The sequence below is a fragment of the Ascidiella aspersa genome, chromosome 8, assembly GCF_963924565.1.
Source record: "Ascidiella aspersa chromosome 8, kaAscAspe10.2, whole genome shotgun sequence".
Taxonomy (NCBI): Eukaryota; Metazoa; Chordata; class Ascidiacea; order Phlebobranchia; family Ascidiidae; genus Ascidiella; species Ascidiella aspersa.
Window position 1 is genome coordinate 6,271,847 of NC_139454.1, and position 22,502 is coordinate 6,294,348.

Below are 22,502 nucleotides of genomic sequence, written 5' to 3' on the forward strand. Positions count from 1 at the left end.
CTCGTACAATAACAGTGAATTAACAAAACAATTACCAAACCTATATAATACAGAATATCAACCCAATTCCTAAAATCATTGATATTTCACGACATAAAAACTTATAGTTCATCGTTAAGAACATTAAGTAATAATTTACCACAAGTATAAATTTTAAACAGGTATACGTGCTTTCTGCTTGTAACGTATTAGATTTGTAATTACGATATACTTAGCGATTACGTTTTTTCTATTTTGGGATATTACCCCATTCTCTGTCTACTTGTAGACACCCAACGTATATGCAAACCAAAAATCCCTGTTTTTGCAGAAACATCAACTCAGCTATAAATACAAGAGAAGCTGTCTTTTTGCAAGCAGTGGCAAGCTGTTTTTTTGTAGCGATGGCAAGTTATGTAGGAAATTGTCGTGTGTAGCTATAATGTCTTTGTTTTATTACTTTTTAACGTTATTCGGATTCTGTTTAGAATAACGTGAGTTCTAGTGTTAAATACTCTGTTCAATTCGCGACAGTAGCAATAAACCATCTTAATTCTTAAGAATATCAAAATTTGAGAATTTCGTTTCAGCTAATTAACACTTCACAGGAAACTTGCCTTTCTTGTAGAAAACGGGCAATATTTATGTGTCATCGATGCATATTTCTGATACCGGTAACGAATTCTCTTTAGAAGGGGGCATTTCTAACATATTATGCAAAACTGTGATGGGTTGACGATTACTATTGTCAGCCATTTTTGTTCTAGTTGTATATTCTTGTGAAGTTAAAGCTATACATTTAAAAGTAATATAGCTCACCAGCGGAAAATTGTTAGACAAAATTAATTTGAAAACAACTTGTCTTAAACAATAATATTTATTCCGTAATGAGTGGGCCTTCCAGCGTTTTTATCACGTACATGAACGATTATAGGCTAGACCTACACTTAAAAAATCAATAAATAAATATCAATTATGTAGCCAAAGGCCCAATATTACCTATAACTTAACATTTGTTAACAGAAAAATAGCAGAAAAAAGTCACATCTCCTCGATATAATGGTGTTGCAAATTACACTATTAGCATGTCTCTTATTGTTTTTACATAAAAACGTTTGCGCATCCCCGCGAACCAACCAGGTTATTTTGACCTGTGGTGGCACTGAGACTTCGTCTGAACGTGGCCCCCCTGGATACCCCGGTAAGCGGGGGGCTCCAGGGCCAGTTGGACGCACCGGGCCCCCCGGGCTCAAAGGTCAACCAGGGTCCGACGATGCCTTGCAAGAAAATGTGGCCAGACTTGATCAAAAGTTGAGAAAGTTAGAAGAACTTTTAGATGATCACACGAGTAATTAAACCTTTTTTTTGTTATGATAAACCTCGACATCAATATGAATAATAATAATATGTGTGCCCATAATTAAATTTTATAGGAACCTTTATAGTGTTATTTGTCATCACAAATAATTGCGACGTCAGTTAATTATATTTTATATGTCTGTGATGCAATAGAACGTGTTAAAAAACAACTTTTGGCGTTTTATTTTGATTTTTCTTTCACGTATTTTAGGTTTCAATTATACACTCCGGGTTTTTTACTGAAATAAAAAGTCTGACACTTAATGCAAAGGATACACGACCCATAGTTTATTAACCACGACCCAATTTCGGTTTATAATTCTCTCGAAACAAAACTATTATTTTGATTTCCAATCGTTATGCTTAGTTTAACTCAAACGTGATGTTGTAGTAAGTAGTGAAAAGTTGTAATAATAACTGTGAATTGGATATTTTATGTCAAGTTGTATTAAATTTAAGATAGTTTAATATTATTATGGAAAACTTAAAGTATATTCAACAAATATATAGTGGTTTTCAAGAATTCTTATTTAATCTGAATTGGTGTCAGGCTTTGGTTGAAATTTGCATCTATTAAAGAAGCAATATTTAGCTTCATAATAGCCATTTTATGCGGACCAAAAGAAATTATCGTATATGATCGTAGTTTTAGTAATCGAAACTGTTTTGTTTTTCAGCTAAACTGGCAGCGCATCAGCCAAGCGATTGCCTTGATGCCAAACATAGAGGGTTTCTCAAGTCTGGTGTTTATAATTTTAGTTCACCCGTCCCATTCCAAGGATATTGTGACCAAGCAACTGATGGTGGTGGCTGGCTTGTAAGGTTTGAGTTACGGATAATAATTATTTTTAAGTGGTTCGTTGTCGTCATAGCTCAATATATAGAGCAGTGCTTCCCAGCCAGTGGGTCGCGACCCATTGGTTGGTCGTGAAACTATTTCAAATGGATTACAGTTTTCTATTGGATCAGGAAATTATTGCATTATTATTACGCAACATTTATGCAACAATGTAAAAAAATACGTTACAATTAGATGAGTTGTGTCGCGTTAACTATTTCAGTACATACGCCAGTAGTAAAGATACAGGTTTTATGTAAATGCTGTTAATCTTATTTCCAATTAGTTGCCTTTTAAATTATTGGTAAACAATTGTTAATGTAATTTATTTTGAACTTTCCAATTGGGCGCTGGTCTAGAATCCTACCACATACAAATTATTTGGGTTAGGGTGCGGGGTTAGCGTTTGGGTTCGGGTTCGGGTGGGTAAAGTATTATTATTAAATAATGAATATATTAATACTTGACCCACCCTCACCCCAACACTAACCGACACCCTAACTCAAATATTGTGCGTTGTTTTAATAATGTGGTAGGATTCTAGACCAGCAACCCAATTTGTTTTTTTTGTTTTTAATAGTCACATATCTTATTGTGAATTATATGACATATCTTTTGGTCATGTCTCATGGTGGGTCGCACAATGAAACTTGCTTAACAAATGGTAGAGATGGTAAAAGAATAAAATTTGTGTTCGCTGCCCGCTCCGCACTTTAATAAGTTGTTCGCAAGCTGCGCTGCAGTGCAAAATTTGAGCACTATAAGCAATATATTCCAACACTTATAAAAATCACTAAACACCTAGAAAGCTAGTTCAAACATAAAAGTGCTTACAACAGCTTACTTTTAAAGATAAAACATCCATGTGCAAACTGCTTGCTATTTCTTTTCAATTAACTGAAACGAAAACTTTAACATGCCGCAATCGGCATGCGGCAATGCGCGGCAAAATGTTAAGATTTATTTACGCGCCGCTGTGTCGGCTAAACTGCGCAAACGGCCGCAAGCGCTGCGCTATTGACATCTCTAACAAGTGGGTCGCGAATTGAAAAAGGCTGGGAAGCACTGATATAAAGGATATTTAGTTTAAACACGGGCCTGAACATTTACCCTGACACAGTTGCACTTTCAGGTCTTTCAAAAGCGCTTCAATGGATCGACTGACTTCTACCGCGGCTGGAACGATTACGAAAATGGTTTCGGTTCTCTGCAGGGAGAGTTTTGGCTAGGTTAGTCATAGGATCATAAATGCTACGTCCGTAAAGCACAAGGGTTTCTTAAAAATTTTTTACCGCGGACCCCTAAAATTTTCTTTCATCTCGCTTGGACCACTGAAGGCCAAAAAAAAGACGTCACAGTACAAATAGACTTCACCAACTTGCTGATTTTGGTCCAAAAATATGAAAGTGAAATGAGTCTAAATACATTTAGTTCAAATACTTTTTCTTTTTAAATGAATTGTTTTCTTTAATAAATTGATTACTGCTTAACTATACACTTATGTTTCAATTAGACCTTCATGGACGCCCTAAAACTAGTTCACGGACCCCCAAAGGGTCCATGGACCCCAGTTTAAGAACCCCTGGTGTAGCAGAATGTTGAAGTATGTTGTGGCTTTCCCTCCATACGTAATCCTTCGTTTGGCCACATTTCGAAATGTTGTGTCACACGAAATCAAGATTTCTGCTGAAATATATCCAACTATAGAAGTTTAAAATGTTTTACGAAATACTTGATTTGTGGATTAGCAAATTATGGAAAAAAATCATTTTTATTTGCACCTAAATTACAATTAGTTCTGTATGCAGGTCTACAACTAATCCATAACATCACAAAAGGTGGAAATTATGAGCTGAGGGTGGACTTGGAAAATTACGATTCGTCAAAAAACTACGCAAAGTACAGGTATAGTTGATTACGCAAAGTAGCTTTTTAGGCAGATAAATAAACAAATGAATGAGTAAATCGGATTTTGTTACAATATTTAGTCAATTCGGGATCGGAACTCCGGAATCGTTTTATCAACTTTCAGTTGGCGGATACAGCGGAAACGCAGGTTTGATGTTTCACCAGTAAAAACGTTTTTATGACTCTTTTGATAATGAAATTTTGCACGCAAATAAATCTAAGCTATTATTTCTTAATCTAAGCTATTGTTTCTATTAATTCTTATCATGACTTGAATAAAACTTCCCGCGGCCATGGCCCCTTTCATTAAACAAGTACGATAGCAAGATTTTCCGCGGTTCGGTCGAGTCCTGTTTGTCTTTTCATGGCTGCTAGCCGACTTGATAAAATCTATTTTTATATAAAATGCCCTGTGCGTACCATGACACTCGGTAATCAAAGTTTTAGCCACACGTACAAACATAGCCAGGGTATTTTTTCGCGGTTGCTCTAGATTTTAGAATTATATCTTGAAAAATGTAATATGGCTCTCATGCAAACGCAACCAAAAATATTCGGCTTTTATGGCTACCTTAGCTAAAAAGGTTCCCGTCCCCTGTTCTAAGATGTCAGACGATTTAGCTTTAGACAGGGTCAAATCCAGGGGTGGGGCAGAAACAAGCTACGTCACCCATAAATGAATTTTCTGTCAACTTTTACTATGTTATAACAGAGTAAACTTTATTAAAGTTAATAATGGCATTTCGCCTCGTGCGATTTCGAGTTTGCTAAACAAACAGGTGTTATTATTGTTTTATGACGCTACGCTGTGACGTAACTTTGTGACGTCATTTGGTAAACATTTCTATGCTATCCGAAACAAAAATCTTGGATTCGCCCCTGGCTAGTTTTCAAATTTCCGTTTCACGAAATGCACGTTAAGCAGCTGTTTTACATTTGTCAGGTGATGGATTTCACACAGTGCACAACGGAAGGCTGTTCTCAACCTTTGACCAAGATAACGACTCAACTTTGAGAAATTGTGCCGTACGTTACCATGGTGCTTGGTGGTACAGCAACTGCCACTGGTCCAATCTGAACGGGAATTATTTGGCGACTGTGGTGGAAAGTAACGCCGTCTACAACCGGTGGTACGGCACACCAACTTTCGATCTGCAGTCGAGAAAAGCTAGTGAAATGAAAATACGCAGAGTCGAAAATTGATCCAGTGAATACATCAGTGGCGTTTTTCGCTTTTGTAAATAAGGCAAACCATTTATGAATTATTTTGCTTTGTTTGCTGTAAAACCGCTTCTGTTTTTATTGACAAGTTTCGTTGCTGCTTTATTGACAATGGCTTGTGATCGGCGTTAACATGAATAAAGGTAGACACAATGCAAAATAATCTAGTAATTCGATGTGTATTGTTTCTAGCGTAAAAGAAAAGTTAAAGTTCCACCGGGCTGTGATGCATGTTTCAGCAAACATTAACCAATATTACAAAAACAAAAATTGACAGTTTTTTTTACAAATGGCGTCACAAAAATACGCCACAACGTGTCGTTACAAAGTTATGCCGAAATGTGACGACACAAAGTTACATCACATGTGACGTCATAAAAAGTAACCTTATACACCACAATAAACGAACACCACACAGTTCGTTTATTTTGTTTGTAAAGCCAAAATAAATAGACGAAAGATATTTTTGTAGAGCAGTGGTTATCAAACATTTTCCTCGCCACGACTTTGCAAAAGTTTGTTGAGGCAGAGCGTTACAGTCGTAGGCTATAGTTGTGCATGACTACAACGATGACTTTCTCTTTTTGTCGATATGCGACGAACTGTCCAGCACCTATTTGTCGCAGGAAGAAGTGTTAGACCAGTGGTTTCAACCGGGGTATCGCGGCGCCCTGGTGTGCCATTTCTATTGCTCAAGGGTGCCGAAAGTTATTTAGATTTTTAAGAATCTGATTTTTGCTCAGTTGGTAGCATACGCTTCTTGATACAACTATATGTGTACGATTAGAGATCATAAAATAAAATAACATTTTCCTACATATTTTAAGTTGATTGTGTTGTTCCAGTTCCATTTATAGTGACAATTTAGTAAAATACTCAACGAGAATTCCAGTCGGGGTGCTGAAAATCTATTAAATATGTTTGAGGGTGTTGTAAGCCATAAAAGGTCACTATGTTATATCATATTCAATTGCGTCAACGAATAATAGTACGATTATTTGAAAGCATTTTATTACTTCGGTTGAGTTTGGATACAAAACTAAATCATGGAGCGAGGCAAAATCGTGCGCAGAATATTACAAGAGAGAAATTTCTATATGTTATATATTAACTTTTATCGTATTCTGTAAAAGGGTGAAATGTTTCACCTGTGAATCTCCACTGATGCTATATCGTTGCAATTTCCACTAGAGTTCTTTCAATGTGCGCATACAACCATACTATTTCTTTATTAAGGCATGGACGGTAGTTGGATATTTCACTGTTTACAGTCCCACCAAAAGGCAATGGTAGGCCCAGTAGTTACTGTCTTGTTATTTAGGTTCATTTACAGTTGAAATATAACTTTGCAATATTACAGATTATAACTGTCTAATAAAGTTAGGATAACTGTATATCGCATTCTATAGATATGGAATAGGCTACATGCGATAAATTTAGCTTTGATTTGACAAAATTTCCAAAAAGGATTAGGTGAAATGAAGCAAGTTTGCAAAGGGCCCGTAACTTGCGTTATGCCTTTTTCTATATATCCTGGGAATAGGCTACATGCGATAAATTTAGCTTTGATTTGACAAAATTTCCAAAAAGGATTAGGTGAAATGAAGCAAGTTTGCAAAGGGCCCGTAACTTGCGTTATGCCTTTTTCTCAAAGAAAAACCGACGCTAGGCGATTACCTGACTTCTAATTTTAAATATTACCAAACATCGAAACGCCTACAATAGACATTGTCTGCTCTTTTTGCTTCGGCGTGGACGATGTGGTTATAAAACTTACGTCACTTCGATTGGTTTTATAAAGAACTGCAGAATATGAGAAGACAGGTAAAAAACGCCGAGTTCCTTCAATTAACACACGTCAAGGCAAACGCGACCCTTATGTTTGAAAAATATGTATTTCAGCAGATAAAATAGCTGCTACTTGATGCACTCCTTCACATTTCTATGACCTGTATGTATAAAGCAACTTTTCTCAGTATCCACTTGTAAACAACATTCAACGTCCCAAGTATTTCCAAAGCGAGTATTAACTTCATTTCCCGAACAATAACAGTGAATTAACAAAACAATTACAAAACTTATATAATACAGAAAATCAAACCAATTCCTATTGGCATTGACATTTCACGACATAAAAACTTATAGTTCATCGTTAAGAACATTAAGTAATAAGTCACCACAAGTATAACTTTTAAACAGGTGTAGGTGCTTTCTGCTTGTAATGTATTAGATTATTAATTATAATATTATTAGCGATTACGTTTTTTTTATTTTGGGATATTACACCTTTCTCTCGCCACTTGTAGACACCCAACGTATATACAAACCGTAAATCACTGTTTTGCCAGAAACATCAACTCAGCTATAAATACAAGAGAAGCTGTCTTTTTGCAAGCAGTAGCAAGTTGTTTTTTTGTAGCGATGGCAAGTTATGTAGGAAATTGTCGTGTATAGCTATAACGTCTTTGTTTTATTACTTTTTAACGTTATTCAGATTTTATTTAGAATAACGTGAGTTCTAGTGTTAAATACTCTGTTCAAACGCGACAGTAGCAATAAACCAACTTAATTCGTAAGCATATCAAAATTTGAGAATTTCGTTTCAGCTAATTAACACTTCACAGGTAACTTGCCTTTCTTGTAGAAAACGGGCAATATTTATGTGTCATCGATGCATATTTCTGATACCGGTAACGAATTCTCTTTAGAAGGGGGCATTTCTACCATATCATGCAAAACTGTGATGAGTTGACGATTACTATTGTCAGCCATTTTTGTTTTTGTTCTAGTTGTATATTCTTGTGAAGTTAAAGCTATTCATTTATAACTGATATAGCTCATCGAGCGGAAACTAATTAGTCAAAATTAATTCAGAAATTTGAAAACAACTTGTCTTAACCCAAAATATCTATTCCGTAATGAGCATAGGCCTACCAGCGATTTTATCACTCACAGAGACGATTATAGGCTAGACCTACACTTAAAAAATCCATAAATAAAGATCAATTATGTAGCCAAAGGCCCAACATTACCTATAACTTAACATTTATCAACAGAAAAATAGCAGAAAAAAGTCAGATCTCCTCGATATAATGGTGTTGCAAATTACACTATTTGCATGTCTCTTATTGTTTATACATAAAAACGTTTGCGCATCCCCGCGAACCAATCAGGTTATTTTGACCTGTGGTGGCACTGAGACTTCGTCTGAACGTGGCCCCCCTGGATACCCCGGCAAGCGGGGGGCTCCAGGGCCAGTTGGACGCACCGGGCCCCCCGGGCTCAAAGGTCAACCAGGGTCCGACGATGCCTTGCAGGAAAATGTGGCCAGACTTGATCAAAAGTTGAGAAAGTTAGAAGAACTTTTAGATGATCACACGAGTAATTAAACTTTTTTTTTGTTATGATAAACCTCGTCATCAATATGTATAATAATAATATGTGTGCCGATAATTTAATTTTTATAGAAACCTTTATAGTGTTATTTGTCATCACAAATAATTGCGATCTCAGTTAATTATATTTTATATGTCTGTGATGCAATAGAACGTGTTAAAAACAACTTTTGGCGTTTTATTTTGATTTTTTCTTTCACGTATTTTAGGTTTCAATTATACCCATCATGTTTTTTACTGAAATAAAAAGTCTGACCCTTAATGCAAAGGATCCACGACCCATAGTTTATTAACCACGACCCAATTTCGGTTTATAATTCTCTCAAAACAAAACTATTATTTTGATTTCCGATCACTATGCTTAGTCTAACTCAAACGTAATGTTGTAATAAGTTGTGAAAAGTTGTAATAATAACTGTGAATTGGATATTTTATGTCAAGTTGTATTAATTTTAAATAGTTTAATATTGTTATGGAAAACTTAAAGTATATTCAACAAATATATAGTGGTTTTCAAGAATTTCTTATTTGATCTGAATTGGTGTCAGGCTTTTTTTTTGTTGAAATTTGCATCTATTAAAGAAGCATTATTTAGCTTCATAATAGCCATTTTATGTGGACCAGAAGAAATTATCGTATATGATCGTAGTTTTAGTAATCGAAACTGTTTTATTGTTTTTCAGGTAAACTGGCAGCGCTTCAGCCAAGCGATTGCCTTGATGCCAAACATAGAGGGTTTCTCAAGTCTGGTGTTTATAATTTCAGTTCACCCGTCCCATTCCAAGGATATTGTGACCAAGCAACTGATGGTGGTGGCTGGCTTGTAAGGTTTTAGTTACGAATAATAATTATTTTTAGGTGGTTCGTTGTCGTCATAGCTCAATATATAGAGCAGTGCTTCCCAGCCACTGGGTCGCGACCCTTTGGTTGGTCGTGAAACTATTTTAAATGGATTACAGTTTACTATTAGATCGGGAAATTATTGCATTAATATTGCGCAACATTTATGCAACAATGTAAGAAATACGTTACAATTAGATGTGTTGGTTCGCATCAACTATTTCAGTACGTACGCCAATAGTAAAGATACAGGTTTTATGTAAATGCTGTTAATCTTATTTCCAATTAGCTGCCTTTTGAATTATTGGTAAACAATTTTTAATGTCATTTATTTTGAACTTTCCAATTGGGCGCTGGTCTAGAATCCTACCACATACAAATTATTTGGGTTACGGTGCGGGGTTAGCGTTTGGGTTCGGGTTCGGGTGAGTCAAGTATTATTATTAAATAATGAATATATTAATACTTGACCCACCCTCACCCCAACACTAACCGACACCCTAACTCAAATATTGTGCGTTGTTTTAATATTGTGGTAGGATTCTAGACCAGCAACCCCAATTTTTTTTTTTTTTTTTTAATAGTCACATATCTTATTGTGACTTATATGACATATTTTTTGGTCATATCTCATGGTGGGTCGCACAATGAAACTTGCATAACAAATGGTAGAGATGGTAAAAGAATAAAATTTGTGTTCGCTGCCCGCACCGCACTTCAATAAGTTGTTCGCAAGCTGCGCTGCAGTGCAAAATTTGAGCACTATAAGCAATATATTCCAACACTTATAAAAATCACTAAACACCTAGAAAGCTAGTTCAAACATAAAAGTGCTTACAACAGCTTACTTGATGAAACATCCATGTGTAAACTGCTTGCTATTTCTTTTCAATTAACTAAAACGAAAACTTGAACATGCCGCAATCGGCATGCGGCAATGCGCGGCAAAATGTTAAGATTTATTTACGCGTCGCTGTGTCGGCTAAACTGCACAAGCGGCCGCAAGCGCTGCGCTATTGACATCTCTAACAAGTGGGTCGCGAATTGAAAAAGGATGGGAAGCCCTGATATAAAGGATATTTAGTTTAACCACGGGCCTGAACATTTACCCTGACACAGTTGCACTTTCAGGTCTTTCAAAAGCGCTTCAATGGATCGACTGACTTCTACCGCGGCTGGAACGATTACGAAAACGGTTTCGGTTCTCTGCAGGGAGAGTTTTGGCTAGGTTAGACATAGGATCATAAATGCTACGTCCGTAAAGCACAAGGGTTTCTTAAACTTTTTTTACCGCGGACCCCTAAAATTTTCTTTCATCTCGCGTGGACCACTGAATGCTAAAAAAAGACGTCACAGTACAAATAGACTTCACAAACTTTCTGATTTTGGTCCAAAAATGTGAAAGTGAAATGGAGTCTAAATACATTTAGTTCAAAACCTTTTTCTTTTTAAATAAATTATTTTCTTTAATAAATTGATTACTGCTTAAATATACACTTATGTTTCAATTAGACCTTCATGGACCCCCTAAAACTAGTTCACGGACCCCCAAAGAGTCCATGGACCCCAGTTTAAGAACCCCTGGTGTAGCAGAATGGTGAAGTATGTTGTAGCTTTCCCTCCATACGTAATCCTTCGTTTGGCCACATTTCGAAATGTTGTGTCACACGAAATCAAGATTTCTGATGAAATATATCCAACTATAGAAGTTTAAAATGTTTTAAGAAATACTTGATTTGTGGATTAGCAAATTATGGAAAAAAAATCATTTTTATTTGGACCTAAATTACCATTAGTTCTGTATGCAGGTCTACAACTAATCCATAACATCACAAAAGGTGGAAATTATGAGCTGAGGGTGGACTTGGAAAATTACGATTCGTCAAAAAACTACGCAAAGTACAGGTATAGTTGATCACACAAAGTATCTTTTTATGTAGATAAATAAACAAATGAATGAGTAAATCGGATTTTGTTACAATTTTTAGTCAATTCGGGATCGGAACTCCGGAATCGTTTTATCAACTTTCAGTTGGCGGATACAGCGGAAACGCAGGTTTGATGTTTCACCAGTAAAAACTTTTTTATTACCGTTTTGATAATGAAATTTTGCACGCAAATAAATCTAAGCTATTATTTCTTAATCTAAGCTATTGTTTCTATTATTTCTTTTCATGACTTGAATAAAACTTCACGCGGCCATGGCCCCTTTCAAACTATATTTTTTTAAACAAGTATGATAGCAACATTTTCCGCGGTTAGGTCGAGTCCTGTTTGTCTTTTCGGGGCTGCTAGCCGATTTGATGAAATCTGTTTTCATATAAAATGCCCTGTTCGTACCATGACACTCGGTAATCAAAGTTTTAGCCACACGTACAAACTTAGCCAGAGTATTTTTTCGCGGTTGCTCTAGATTCTAGAATTATATCTTGAAAAATGTAATATGGCTCTCATGCAAACACAACCAAAAATATTCGGCTTTTATGGCTACCTTAGCTAAAAAGGTTCCCGTCCCCTGTTCTAAGATGTCAGACCATTTGACTTTATTTAGCTTTAGACAACGTCAAATCCAGGGGTGGGGCAGAAACAAGCCACGTCACCCATAACTGAGATTTCTGTCAACTTTTACTATGTTATAACAGAGTAAACATTATTAAAGTTAATAAATGCATTTAGCCTAGTGCGGTTAGGCTGCTTTTCAGCTGCATAGTTTAGCGCGAGTTTGCTAAAAAAACAAGTGTTTATAATTGTTTTATGACGCCACGCTATGACGTAACTTTGTGACGTCATTTGGTAAACATTTCTATTGTATTCGAAACAAAAATCTTGGATTCGCCCCTGGCTAGTTTGCAAATTTCCGCTTCACGAAATGCACGGTAAGCAGCCTGTTTTACATTTGTCAGGTGATGGATTTCACTCACTGCACAACGGAAGGCGGTTCTCAACCTTTGACCAAGATAACGACTTATACTCGGGAAATTGTGCCGTACTTCACCATGGTGCTTGGTGGTACAAGAATGCCACTTGTCCAATCTGAACGGGAATTATTCGGCGACTCTGGTGAGAGATAACCCTGTCTACAACCGGTGGTACGGCACACCAACTAACGATCCGCAGTCGAGAAAAGCTAGTGAAATGAAAATGCGCAGAGTCGAAAATTGATCCAGTGAATACATCAGTGGCGTTTTTCGCTTTTGTAAATAAGGCAAACCATTGATGAATAAGCTTCCTTTGTTTGCTGTAAAACCGCTACTGTTTTTATTGACAAGTTTCGTTGCTGCTTTATTGATAATGGCTTGTGATCGGCGTTAACATGAATAAAGGTAAACACAATACAAAAAATCTAGTAATTCGATGTGTATTGTTTCTAGCGTAAAACATAAAGTTAAAGTTCCTCCGGGCTGTGCATGTTTCAGCAAACATTAACCATTATTAAAAAAACAAAAATTGACAGTTTTTTTTACAAATGGCCTCACAAAAATACGCCATAACGTGCCGTTACATAGTTATGTCGAAATGTGACGACACAAAGTTACATCACACGTGACGTCATAAAAAGTAACCTTATACACCACAATAAACGAACACCACACAGTTCGTTTATTTTGTTTGTAAAGCCAAAATAAATAGACGAAAGATATTTTTGTAGAGCAGTGGTTATCAAACATTTTCCTCGCCACGACTTTGCAAAAGTTTGTTGAGGCAGAGCGTTACAGTCGTAGGCTATAGTTGTGCATGACTACAACGATGACTTTCTCTTTTTGTCGATATGCGACGAACTGTCCAGCACCTATTTGTCGCAGGAAGAAGTGTTAGACCAGTGGTTTCAACCGGGGTATCGCGGCGCCCTGGTGTGCCATTTCTAATGCTCAAGGGTGCCGATAGTTATTTAGATTTTTAAGAATCTGATTTTTGCTCAGTTGGTAGCCTACGCTTCTTGATACAACTATGTGTTCGATTAGATCATAAAATAAAATAACAGTTTCCTACATATTTTAAGTTGATTGTGTTGTTCCAGTTCCATTTATAGTGACAATTTAGTAAAATACTCAACGAGAATTCCAGTCGGGGTGCTGAAAATCTATTAAATATGTCTGAGGGTGTTGTAAGCCATAAAAGGTCATTATGTTAGATCATATTCAATTGCGTCAACGAATAATTGTACGATTATTTGAAAGCATTTTATTACTTCAGTTGAGTTTGGATACAAAACTAAATCATGGAGCGTGGCAAAATCGTGCGCAGAATATTACAAGAGAGAAATTTCTATATGTTATATATTAACTTTTATCGTAATCTCTAAAAGGGTGAAATGTTTCACCTGTGAATCTCCACTGATGCTATATCGTTGCAATTTCCACGAGAGTTCTTTCAATGTGCGCATACAACCATACTATTTCTTTATTAAGGCATGGACGGTAGTTGGATATTTCACTGTTTACAGTCCCACCAAAAGGCAATGGTAGGCCCAGTATAGTTACTGTCTTGTTATTTAGGTTCATTTACAGTTGAAATAAAAGTATGCAATATTACAGATTATAACTGTCTAATAAAGCTATAATAATTGTATATTGCATTCTATAGATATAGCCTGGGAATAGGCTACATGCGATAAATTTAGCTTTGATTTGACAAAATTTCCAAAAAGGATTAGGTGAAATGAAGCAAGTTTGCAAAGGGCCAGTAACTTGCGTTATGCCTTTTTCTCGAAGAAAAACCGACGCTAGGCGATTACCTGACTTCTAATTTTAAATATTACCAAACATCGAAACACCTACAATAGACATTGTCTGCTCTTTTTGCTTCGGCGTGGACGATGTGGTTATAAAACTTACGTCACTTCGATTGGTGTTATAAAGAACTGCAGAATATGAGAAGACAGGTAAAAAACGCCGAGTTCCTTCAATTAACACACGTCAAGGCAAACGCGACCCTTATGTTTGAAAAAAATGTATTTCAGCAGATAAAATAGCTGCTACTTGATGCACTCCTTCACATTTCTATGACCTGTATGTATAAAGCAACTTTTCTCAGTATCCACTTGTAAACAACATTCAACGTCCCAAGTATTTCCAAAGCGAGTATTAACTTCATTTCCCGAACAATAACAGTGAATTAACAAAACAATTACAAAACTTATATAACACAGAAAATCAAACCAATTCCGTGGGCTATATAGGCATCAATATTTCACGACCTAAAAACTTATAGTTCATCGTTAAGAACATTAAGTAATAAGTCACCACAAGTATAACTTTTAAACAGGTGTAGGTGCTTTCTGCTTGTAACGTATTAGATTATTAATTATAATATTATTAGCGATTACGTTTTTTCTATTTTGGGATATTACACCTTTCTCTCGCCACTTGTAGACACCCAACGTATATACAAACCGTAAATCACTGTTTTGCCAGAAACATCAACTCAGCTATAAATACAAGAGAAGCTGTCTTTTTGCAAGCAGTAGCAAGTTGTTTTTTTGTAGCGATGGCAAGTTATGTAGGAAATTGTCGTGTCTAGCTATAACGTCTTTGTTTTATTACTTTTTAACGTTTTTCAGATTTTATTTAGAATAACGTGAGTTCTAGTGTTAAATACTCTGTTCAAACGCGACAGTAGCAATAAACCAACTTAATTCGTAAGCATATCAAAATTTGAGAATTTCGTTTCAGCTAATTAACACTTCACAGGTAATTTGCCTTTCTTGTAGAAAACGGGCAATATTTATGTGTCATCGATGCATATTTCTGATAAAGTGTTCTCTTTAGAAGGGGGCATTTCAAACATATTATGCAAAACTGTTATGAGTTGACGATTACTATTGTCAGCCATTTTTGTTTTTGTTCTAGTTGTATATTCTTGCGAAGTTAAAGCTATACATTTAAAAGTAATATAGCTCACCAGCGTAAATTGTTAGACAAAATTATTTGAGAAATTTGAAAACAACTTGTCTTAAACAATAGTATTTATTTCGTAATGACTGGGCCAACCAGCGTTTTAATCACGCACATGAACGATTATAGGCTAGACCTACACTTAAAAACAATAAATAAATATCAATTATGTAGCCAAAGGCCCAACATTACCTATAACTTATCTTTTGTTAACAGAAAATTAGAAGAAAAAAGTCAGATCTCCTCGATATAATGGTGTTGCAAATTACACTATTAGCATGTCTCTTATTGTTTTTACATAAAAACGTTTGCGCATCCCCGCGAACCAACCAGGTTATTTTGACCTGTGGTGGCACTGAGACTTCGTCTGAACGTGGCCCCCCTGGATACCCCGGCAAGCGGGGGGCTCCAGGGCCAGTTGGACGCACTGGGCCACCCGGGCTCAAACGTCAACCAGGGTCCGACGATGCCTTGCAAGAAAATGTGGCCAGACTTGATCAAAAGTTGAGAAAGTTAGAAGAACTTTTAGATGATCACACGAGTAATTAAACTTTTTTTTTGTTATGATAAACCTCGACATCAATATGAATAATAATAATATGTGTGCCCATAATTAAATTTTATAGGAACCTTTATAGTGGTATTTGTCATCACAAATAATTGCGACGTCAGTTAATTATATTTTATTTGTCTGTGATGCAATAGAACGTGTTAAAAACAACTTGTGAGGTTTTGTTTTGAATTTTTCTTTCACGTATTTAAGGTTTCAATTATACCCATCAGGTTTTTTACTGAAATAAAAAGTCTGACCCTTAATGCAAAGGATCCACGACCCCGTATAGTTTATTAACCACGACCCAATTTCGGTTAATAATTCTCTCGAAACAAAACTATTATTTTGATTTCCAATCGTTATGCTTAGTCTAACTCAAACGTAATGTTGTAATAAGTTGTGAAAAGTTGTAATAATTACTGTGAATTGGATATTTTATGTCAAGTTCTATTAAATTTAAGTGGTTTAATATTATTATGGAAAACTTAAAGTATATTCAACAAATATATAATGGTTTTCATGAATTTCTTATTTGATCTAAATTGGTATCAGGCTTTGGTTGAAATTTGCATCTATTAAAGAAGCATTATTTAGTTTCATAATAGCTATTTTATGTGGACCAAAAGAAATTATCGTATATGATCGTAGTTTTAGTAATCGAAACTGTTTTGTTTTTCAGCTAAACTGGCAGCGCATCAGCCAAGCGATTGCCTTGATGCCAAACATAAAGGGTTTCTCAAGTCTGGTGTTTATAGTTTCAGTTCACCCGTCCCATTCCAAGGATATTGTGACCAAACAACCGATGGTGGTGGCTGGCTTGTAAGGTTTTAGTTACCCATAATATGTTATTTTTAGGTGGTTCGTTGTCGTCATAGCTCAATATATAGAGCAGTGCTTCCCAGCCAGTGGGTCGCGACCCTTTGGTTGGTCGTGAAACTATTTCAAATGGATTACAGTTTACTATTAGATCGGGAAATTATTGTATTATTATTACGCAACATTTATGCAACAATGTAAGAAAATACGTTACAATTAGATGTGTTGTGTCGCATTAACTGTTTCAGTATACATACGCCAGTAGTAAAGATACAGGCTTTATGTAAATTCTGTTAATCTTATTTCCAATTAGCTGCCTTTTGAATTATTGGTAAACAATTTTTAATGTAATTTATTTTGAACTTTCCAATTTGCGCGCTGGTCTACAATCCTACCACATACAAATTATTTGGGTTAGGGTGCGGGGTTAGCGTTTGGGTTCGGGTTCGGGTGGGTAAAGTATTATTATTAAATAATGAATATATTAATACTTGACCCACCCTCACCCCAACACTAAGCGACACCCTAACTCAAATATTGTGCGTAGTTTTAATAATGTGGTAGGATTCTAGACCAGCAACCCCAATTTGTTTTTTTTTTGTTTTAATAGTCACATATCTTATTGTGACTTATATGACATATCTTTTGGTCATATCTCATGGTGGGTTGCACAATGAAACTTGCTCAACAAATGGTAGAGATGGTAAAAGAATAAAATTTGTGTTCGCTGCCCGCACCGCACTTTAATAAGTTGTTCGCAAGCTGCGCTGCAGTGCAAAATTTGAGCACTATAAGCAATATATTCCAACACTTATAAAAATCACTAAACACCTAGAAAGCTAGTTCAAACATAAAAGTGCTTACAACAGCTTACTTTTAAAGATAAAACATCCATGTGTAAACTGCTTGCTATTTCTTTTCAATTAACTAAAACGAAAACTTTAACATGCCGCAATCGGCATGCGGCAATGCGGGGCAAAATGTTAAGATTTATTTACGCGCCGCTGTGTCGGCTAAACTGCGCAAGCGGTCGCAAGCGCTGCGCTATTGACATCTCTAACAAGTGGGTCGCGAATTGAAAAAGGCTGGGAAGCACTGATATAAAGGATATTTAGTTTAACCACGGGCCTGAACATTTACCCTGACACAGTTGCACTTTCAGGTCGTTCAAAAGCGCTTCAATGGATCGACTGACTTCTACCGCGGCTGGAACGATTACGAAAACGGTTTCGGTTCTCTGCAGGGAGAGTTTTGGCTAGGTTAGACATTAGGATCATAAATGCTACGTCCGTAAAGCACAAGGGTTTCTTAAACTTTTTTTACCGCGGACCCCTAAAATTTTCTTTCATCTCGCGTGGACCACTGAAGGCCAAAAAAAGACGTCACAGTACAAATAGACTTCACCAACTTGCTGATTTTGGTCCAAAAATGTGAAAGTGAAATGGAGTCTAAATACATTTAGTTCAAAACCTTTTTCTTTTTAAATAAATTATTTTCTTTAATAAATTGATTACTGCTTAAATATACACTTATGTTTCAATTAGACCTTCATGGACCCCCTAAAACTAGTTCACGGACCCCCAAAGGGTCCATGGACCCCAGTTTAAGAACCCCTGGTATAGCAGAATGGTGAAGTATGTTGTGGCTTTCCCTCTATACGTAATCCTTCGTTTGGCCACATTTCGAAATGTTGTGTCACACGAAATCAAGATTTCTGCTGAAATATACCCAACTATAGACGTTTAAATGTTTCAAGAAATACTTGATTTGTGGATTAGCAAATTATGGAAAAATGCTTTTTCATTTGCACCTAAATTACCATTAGTTCTGTATGCAGGTCTACAACTAATCCATAACATCACAAAAGGTGGAAATTATGAGTTGAGGGTGGACTTGGAAAATTACGATTCGTCAAAAAACTACGCAAAGTACAGGTATAGTTGATCACACAAAGTAGCTTTTTAGGCAGATAAATAAACAAATGAATGAGTAAATCGGATTTTGTTACAATTTTTAGTCAATTCGGGATCGGAACTCCGGAATCGTTTTATCAACTTTCAGTTGGCGGATACAGCGGAAACGCAGGTTTGATGTTTCACCAGTAAAAACTTTTTTTATTACCGTTTTGATAATGAAATTTTGCACGCAAATAAATCTAAGCTATTATTTATTAATCTAAGCTATTGTTTATATTAATTCTTTTCATGACTTCAATAAAACTTCACGCGACCATGGCCCCTTCAAACTATTTTTTTTCAACAAGCATAACAGCAAAATTTTCCGCGGCTCGGTCGAGTCCTGTTTGTCTTTTCGTGGCTGCTCGCCGATTTGATGAAATCTGTTTTCATATAAAATGCCCTGTTCGTACCATGACACTGCGTAATCAAAGTTTTAGCCACACGTACAAACATAGCCAGAGTATTTTTTCGCGGTTGCTCTAGATTCTAGAATTATATCTTGAAAAATGTAATATGACTCTCATGCAAATACAACCAAAAATATTCGGCTTTTACGGCTACCTTAGCTAAAAAGGTTACCGCCCCCTGTTCTAGGATGTCAGACCATTTTTCTTCATTTAGCTTCAGACAGGGTCAAATCCTAGGTGGGGCAAAAACAAGCCACGTCGCCCATAACTGAGATTTCTGTCAACTTTGACTATGTTATAACAGAGTAAACATTATTAAAGTTAATAAATGCATTTCGCCTAGTGCGGTTAGGCTGCTTTTCAGCTGCATATTTGAGCGCGAGTTTGCTAAAAAAACAAGTGTTTATAATTGTTTTATCACGTTACGCTATGACGTAACTTTGTGACGTCATTTGGTGAACATTTCTATGCTATCCGAAACAAAAATCTTGGATTCGCCCCTGGCTAGTTTGCAAATTTCCGTTTTACAAAATGCACGGTAAGCAGCCTGTTTTACATTTGTCAGGTGATGGATTTTACACAGTGCACAACGGAAAGCGGTTCTCAACCTTTGACCAAGATAACGACCCAGACCCGAGAAATTGTGCCGTCGTTTACCATGGTGCTTGGTGGTACCACCAATGCCACTTGTCCAATCTGAACGGAAATTACTCGACGACACTGGTGGAAAATAACCCTGTCTACAACCGGTGGTACGGCACACCAACTTACGATCCGCAGTCGAGAAAAGCTAGTGAAATGAAAATACGCAGAGTCGAAAATTAATCCAGCGAATACATCAGTGGCGCTTTTTGTTTTGTTTGGCATCAATGTGTAAATAAGGCAAACCGTTGATGAATAAGCTTCCTTTGTTTGCTGTAAAACCGCTTCTGTTTTTATTGACAAGTTTCGTTGCTGCTTTATTGACAATGGCTTGTGATTGGCGTTAACATGAATAAAGGTAGACACAATGCAAAAAATCTAGTAATTCGATGTGTATTGCTTCTAGCGTAAAATAAAAAAATAAAGTTCCACCGGGCTGTGATGCATATTTCAGCAAACATTAACCAATATTACAAAAGCAAAAATTGACACTTTTTTTAATAAATGACGTCACAAAAATGCGCCATAACGTGCTGTTGCAAAGTTATGTCGAAATGTGACGACACAAAGTTACATCACTCGTGACGTCACAAAAACTAATCTTATATACCACAATAAACGAACACCACACAGTTCGTTTATTTTGTTTGTAAAGCCAAAATAAATAGACGGAAGGTATTTTTAAAGAGCAGTGGTTATCAAACATATTTCCTCGCCACGACTTTGCAAAATTTGTTGAGGTAGAGCGTTACAGTCGTAGGCTATAGTTGTGTATGACTACAACATTGACTTTCTCTTTTTGTCGATATGCAACGAACAGCACCTATTTGTCGCAGGAAGAAGTGTTATCAGTGGTTCTCAACCGGGGTGCCGCGGCGCCATTTGTGTACGACCAGAGTTTGTGTACAATTAGAGACAATTATATCAAATTACAATTTCCTGCATGTTTTAAGTTGATTGTGTTGTTCCAGTTCCATGTTCCATTTATAGTGACATTTTAATAAAATACTCAACGAAAATTCCAGTCGGGGTGCTAAAAATCTATTTACTATTTTTGAGGGTGTTGGAAGCCATAAAAGGTCACTGTGTTAGACCATATTTAATTGCGCAAACGAATAATAGTATTATTATTTAAAAGCATTTATTACTTCAGTTGAGTTTGGATACAAAGCTAAATCATGTTGCGAGGCAAAATCGTGCGCAGAATAGTACAAGAGTGAAATTTCTACATGTTATAAAATTTCATCGTATTCTGTAAAAGGGTGAAATATTTCACCTGTGAATCTCTACTGATGCTATATCCTAGCAATTTCCACGAGAGATCTTTCAATGTGCGCATACAACCATACTATTTCTTTATTAAGGCATGAACGGTTGTTGGATATTTCAATGTTTACAGTCCCACCAAAAGGCAATGGTAGGGCCAGTAGTTACTGTCTTGTTATTCATTTACAGTTGAAATAAAACTGTGCAATATTACAGATTATAACTGTCTAATAAAGCTAGAATAATTGTATATCGTATTCTATAGATATATCCTGGGGATACATGCGATAAATTTGCTTAGATTTGACAAAATTTCCAAAAAGTGTAGGTTAAATCAAGCATATCCCAAAGTGACGCTAACTTGCACTATGCTTTTTTCTCGAAGAAAAACCGACGCTAGGCGATTACCTGACTTCTAATTTTAAATATTACCAAACATCGAAACACCTACAATAGACATTGTCTTGCTCTTTTTGCTTCGGCGTGGACGATGTGGTTATAAAACTTACTTCACTTCGATTGGTTTAATAAAGAACTGCAGAATATGAGAAGACAAGTGAAAAAATTGAGTTCCTTCAATTAACACACGTCAAGGCAAACACGACCCTTATGTTTGAAAAATTTGTATTTTAGCAGATAAAATAGCTGCTACTTGATGCACTCCTTCACAATTCTTTGACCTGTATGTATAAAGCAACTTTTCTCAGTATCCAATTGAAAACAACATTCAACTTCCCAAGTATTTCCAAAGCGAATATTAACTTCATTTCTCGTACAATAACAGTGAATTAACAAAACAATTACCAAACTTATATAATACAGAATATCAACCCAATTCCTAAAATCATTGACATTTCACGACATAAAAACTTATAGTTCATCGTTAAGAACATTAAGTAATAATTTACCACAAGTATAAATTTCAAACAGGTATACGTGCTTTCTGCTTGTAACGTATTAGATTTGTAATTATGATATACTTAGCGATTACGTTTTTTCTATTTTGGGATATTACCCCATTCTCTGTCTGCTTGTAGACACCCAACGTATATGCAAACCAAAAATCCCTGTTTTGCCAGAAACATCAACTCAGCTATAAATACAAGAGAAGCTGTCTTTTTGCAAGCAGTAGCAAGTTGTTTTTTTGTAGCGATGGCAAGTTATGTAGGAAATTGTCGTGTGTAGCTATAACGTCTTTGTTTTATTACTTTTTAACGTTATTCGGATTCTGTTTAGAATAACGTGAGTTCTAGTGTTAAATACTCTATTCAATTCGCGACAGTAGCAATAAACCATCTTAATTCTTAAGAATATCAAAATTTGAGAATTTCGTTTCAGCTAATTAACACTTCACAGGAAACTTGCCTTTCTTGTAGAAAACGGGCAATATTTATGTGTCATCGATGCATATTTCTGATACCGGTAA

At 36.1% G+C, this 22,502-nt stretch overlaps 2 protein-coding genes and 1 pseudogene across 2 annotated transcripts; all 3 read left to right on the forward strand.

Annotated features, from left to right (window-relative positions):
- Nucleotides 1-1,007: 1,007 nt before the first annotated feature.
- On the forward strand, nt 1,008-5,287 carry LOC146135526 (microfibril-associated glycoprotein 4-like). The gene is made up of 6 exons (XM_083395782.1): nt 1,008-1,327; nt 2,016-2,155; nt 3,309-3,405; nt 3,985-4,081; nt 4,165-4,232; nt 5,028-5,287. Exons 1-6 carry the CDS (start codon nt 1,039-1,041, stop codon nt 5,285-5,287), a joined length of 951 nt encoding a protein of 316 aa, XP_083251908.1. The 5' UTR covers nt 1,008-1,038.
- Nucleotides 5,288-8,366: 3,079 nt separating this feature from the next.
- LOC146135527 (microfibril-associated glycoprotein 4-like) lies at nt 8,367-12,702 on the forward strand (annotated as a pseudogene).
- A 2,980-nt stretch (nt 12,703-15,682) lies between these two features.
- On the forward strand, nt 15,683-20,234 carry LOC146135528 (microfibril-associated glycoprotein 4-like). The gene is made up of 6 exons (XM_083395262.1): nt 15,683-15,975; nt 16,667-16,806; nt 17,966-18,062; nt 18,641-18,737; nt 18,821-18,888; nt 19,734-20,234. Exons 1-6 carry the CDS (start codon nt 15,687-15,689, stop codon nt 19,991-19,993), a joined length of 951 nt encoding a protein of 316 aa, XP_083251388.1. The 5' UTR covers nt 15,683-15,686; the 3' UTR covers nt 19,994-20,234.
- The last annotated feature ends 2,268 nt before the right edge of the window (nt 20,235-22,502 follow it).

Bases quoted from the DNA above. Each gene is read 5' to 3' on its own strand.
- LOC146135526 (XM_083395782.1), top strand. From the start codon at position 1,039: ATGGTGTTGCAAATTACACTATTAGCATGTCTCTTATTGTTTTTACAT. The intron at 3,406-3,984 runs GTTAGTCATAGG...TTCTGTATGCAG, and splicing joins GCAGGGAGAGTTTTGGCTAG to GTCTACAACTAATCCATAAC. The intron at 4,082-4,164 runs GTATAGTTGATT...TACAATATTTAG, and splicing joins AAAAACTACGCAAAGTACAG to TCAATTCGGGATCGGAACTC.
- LOC146135528 (XM_083395262.1), top strand. From the start codon at position 15,687: ATGGTGTTGCAAATTACACTATTAGCATGTCTCTTATTGTTTTTACAT. The intron at 15,976-16,666 runs GTAATTAAACTT...TTTGTTTTTCAG, and splicing joins ACTTTTAGATGATCACACGA to CTAAACTGGCAGCGCATCAG. The intron at 18,738-18,820 runs GTATAGTTGATC...TACAATTTTTAG, and splicing joins AAAAACTACGCAAAGTACAG to TCAATTCGGGATCGGAACTC.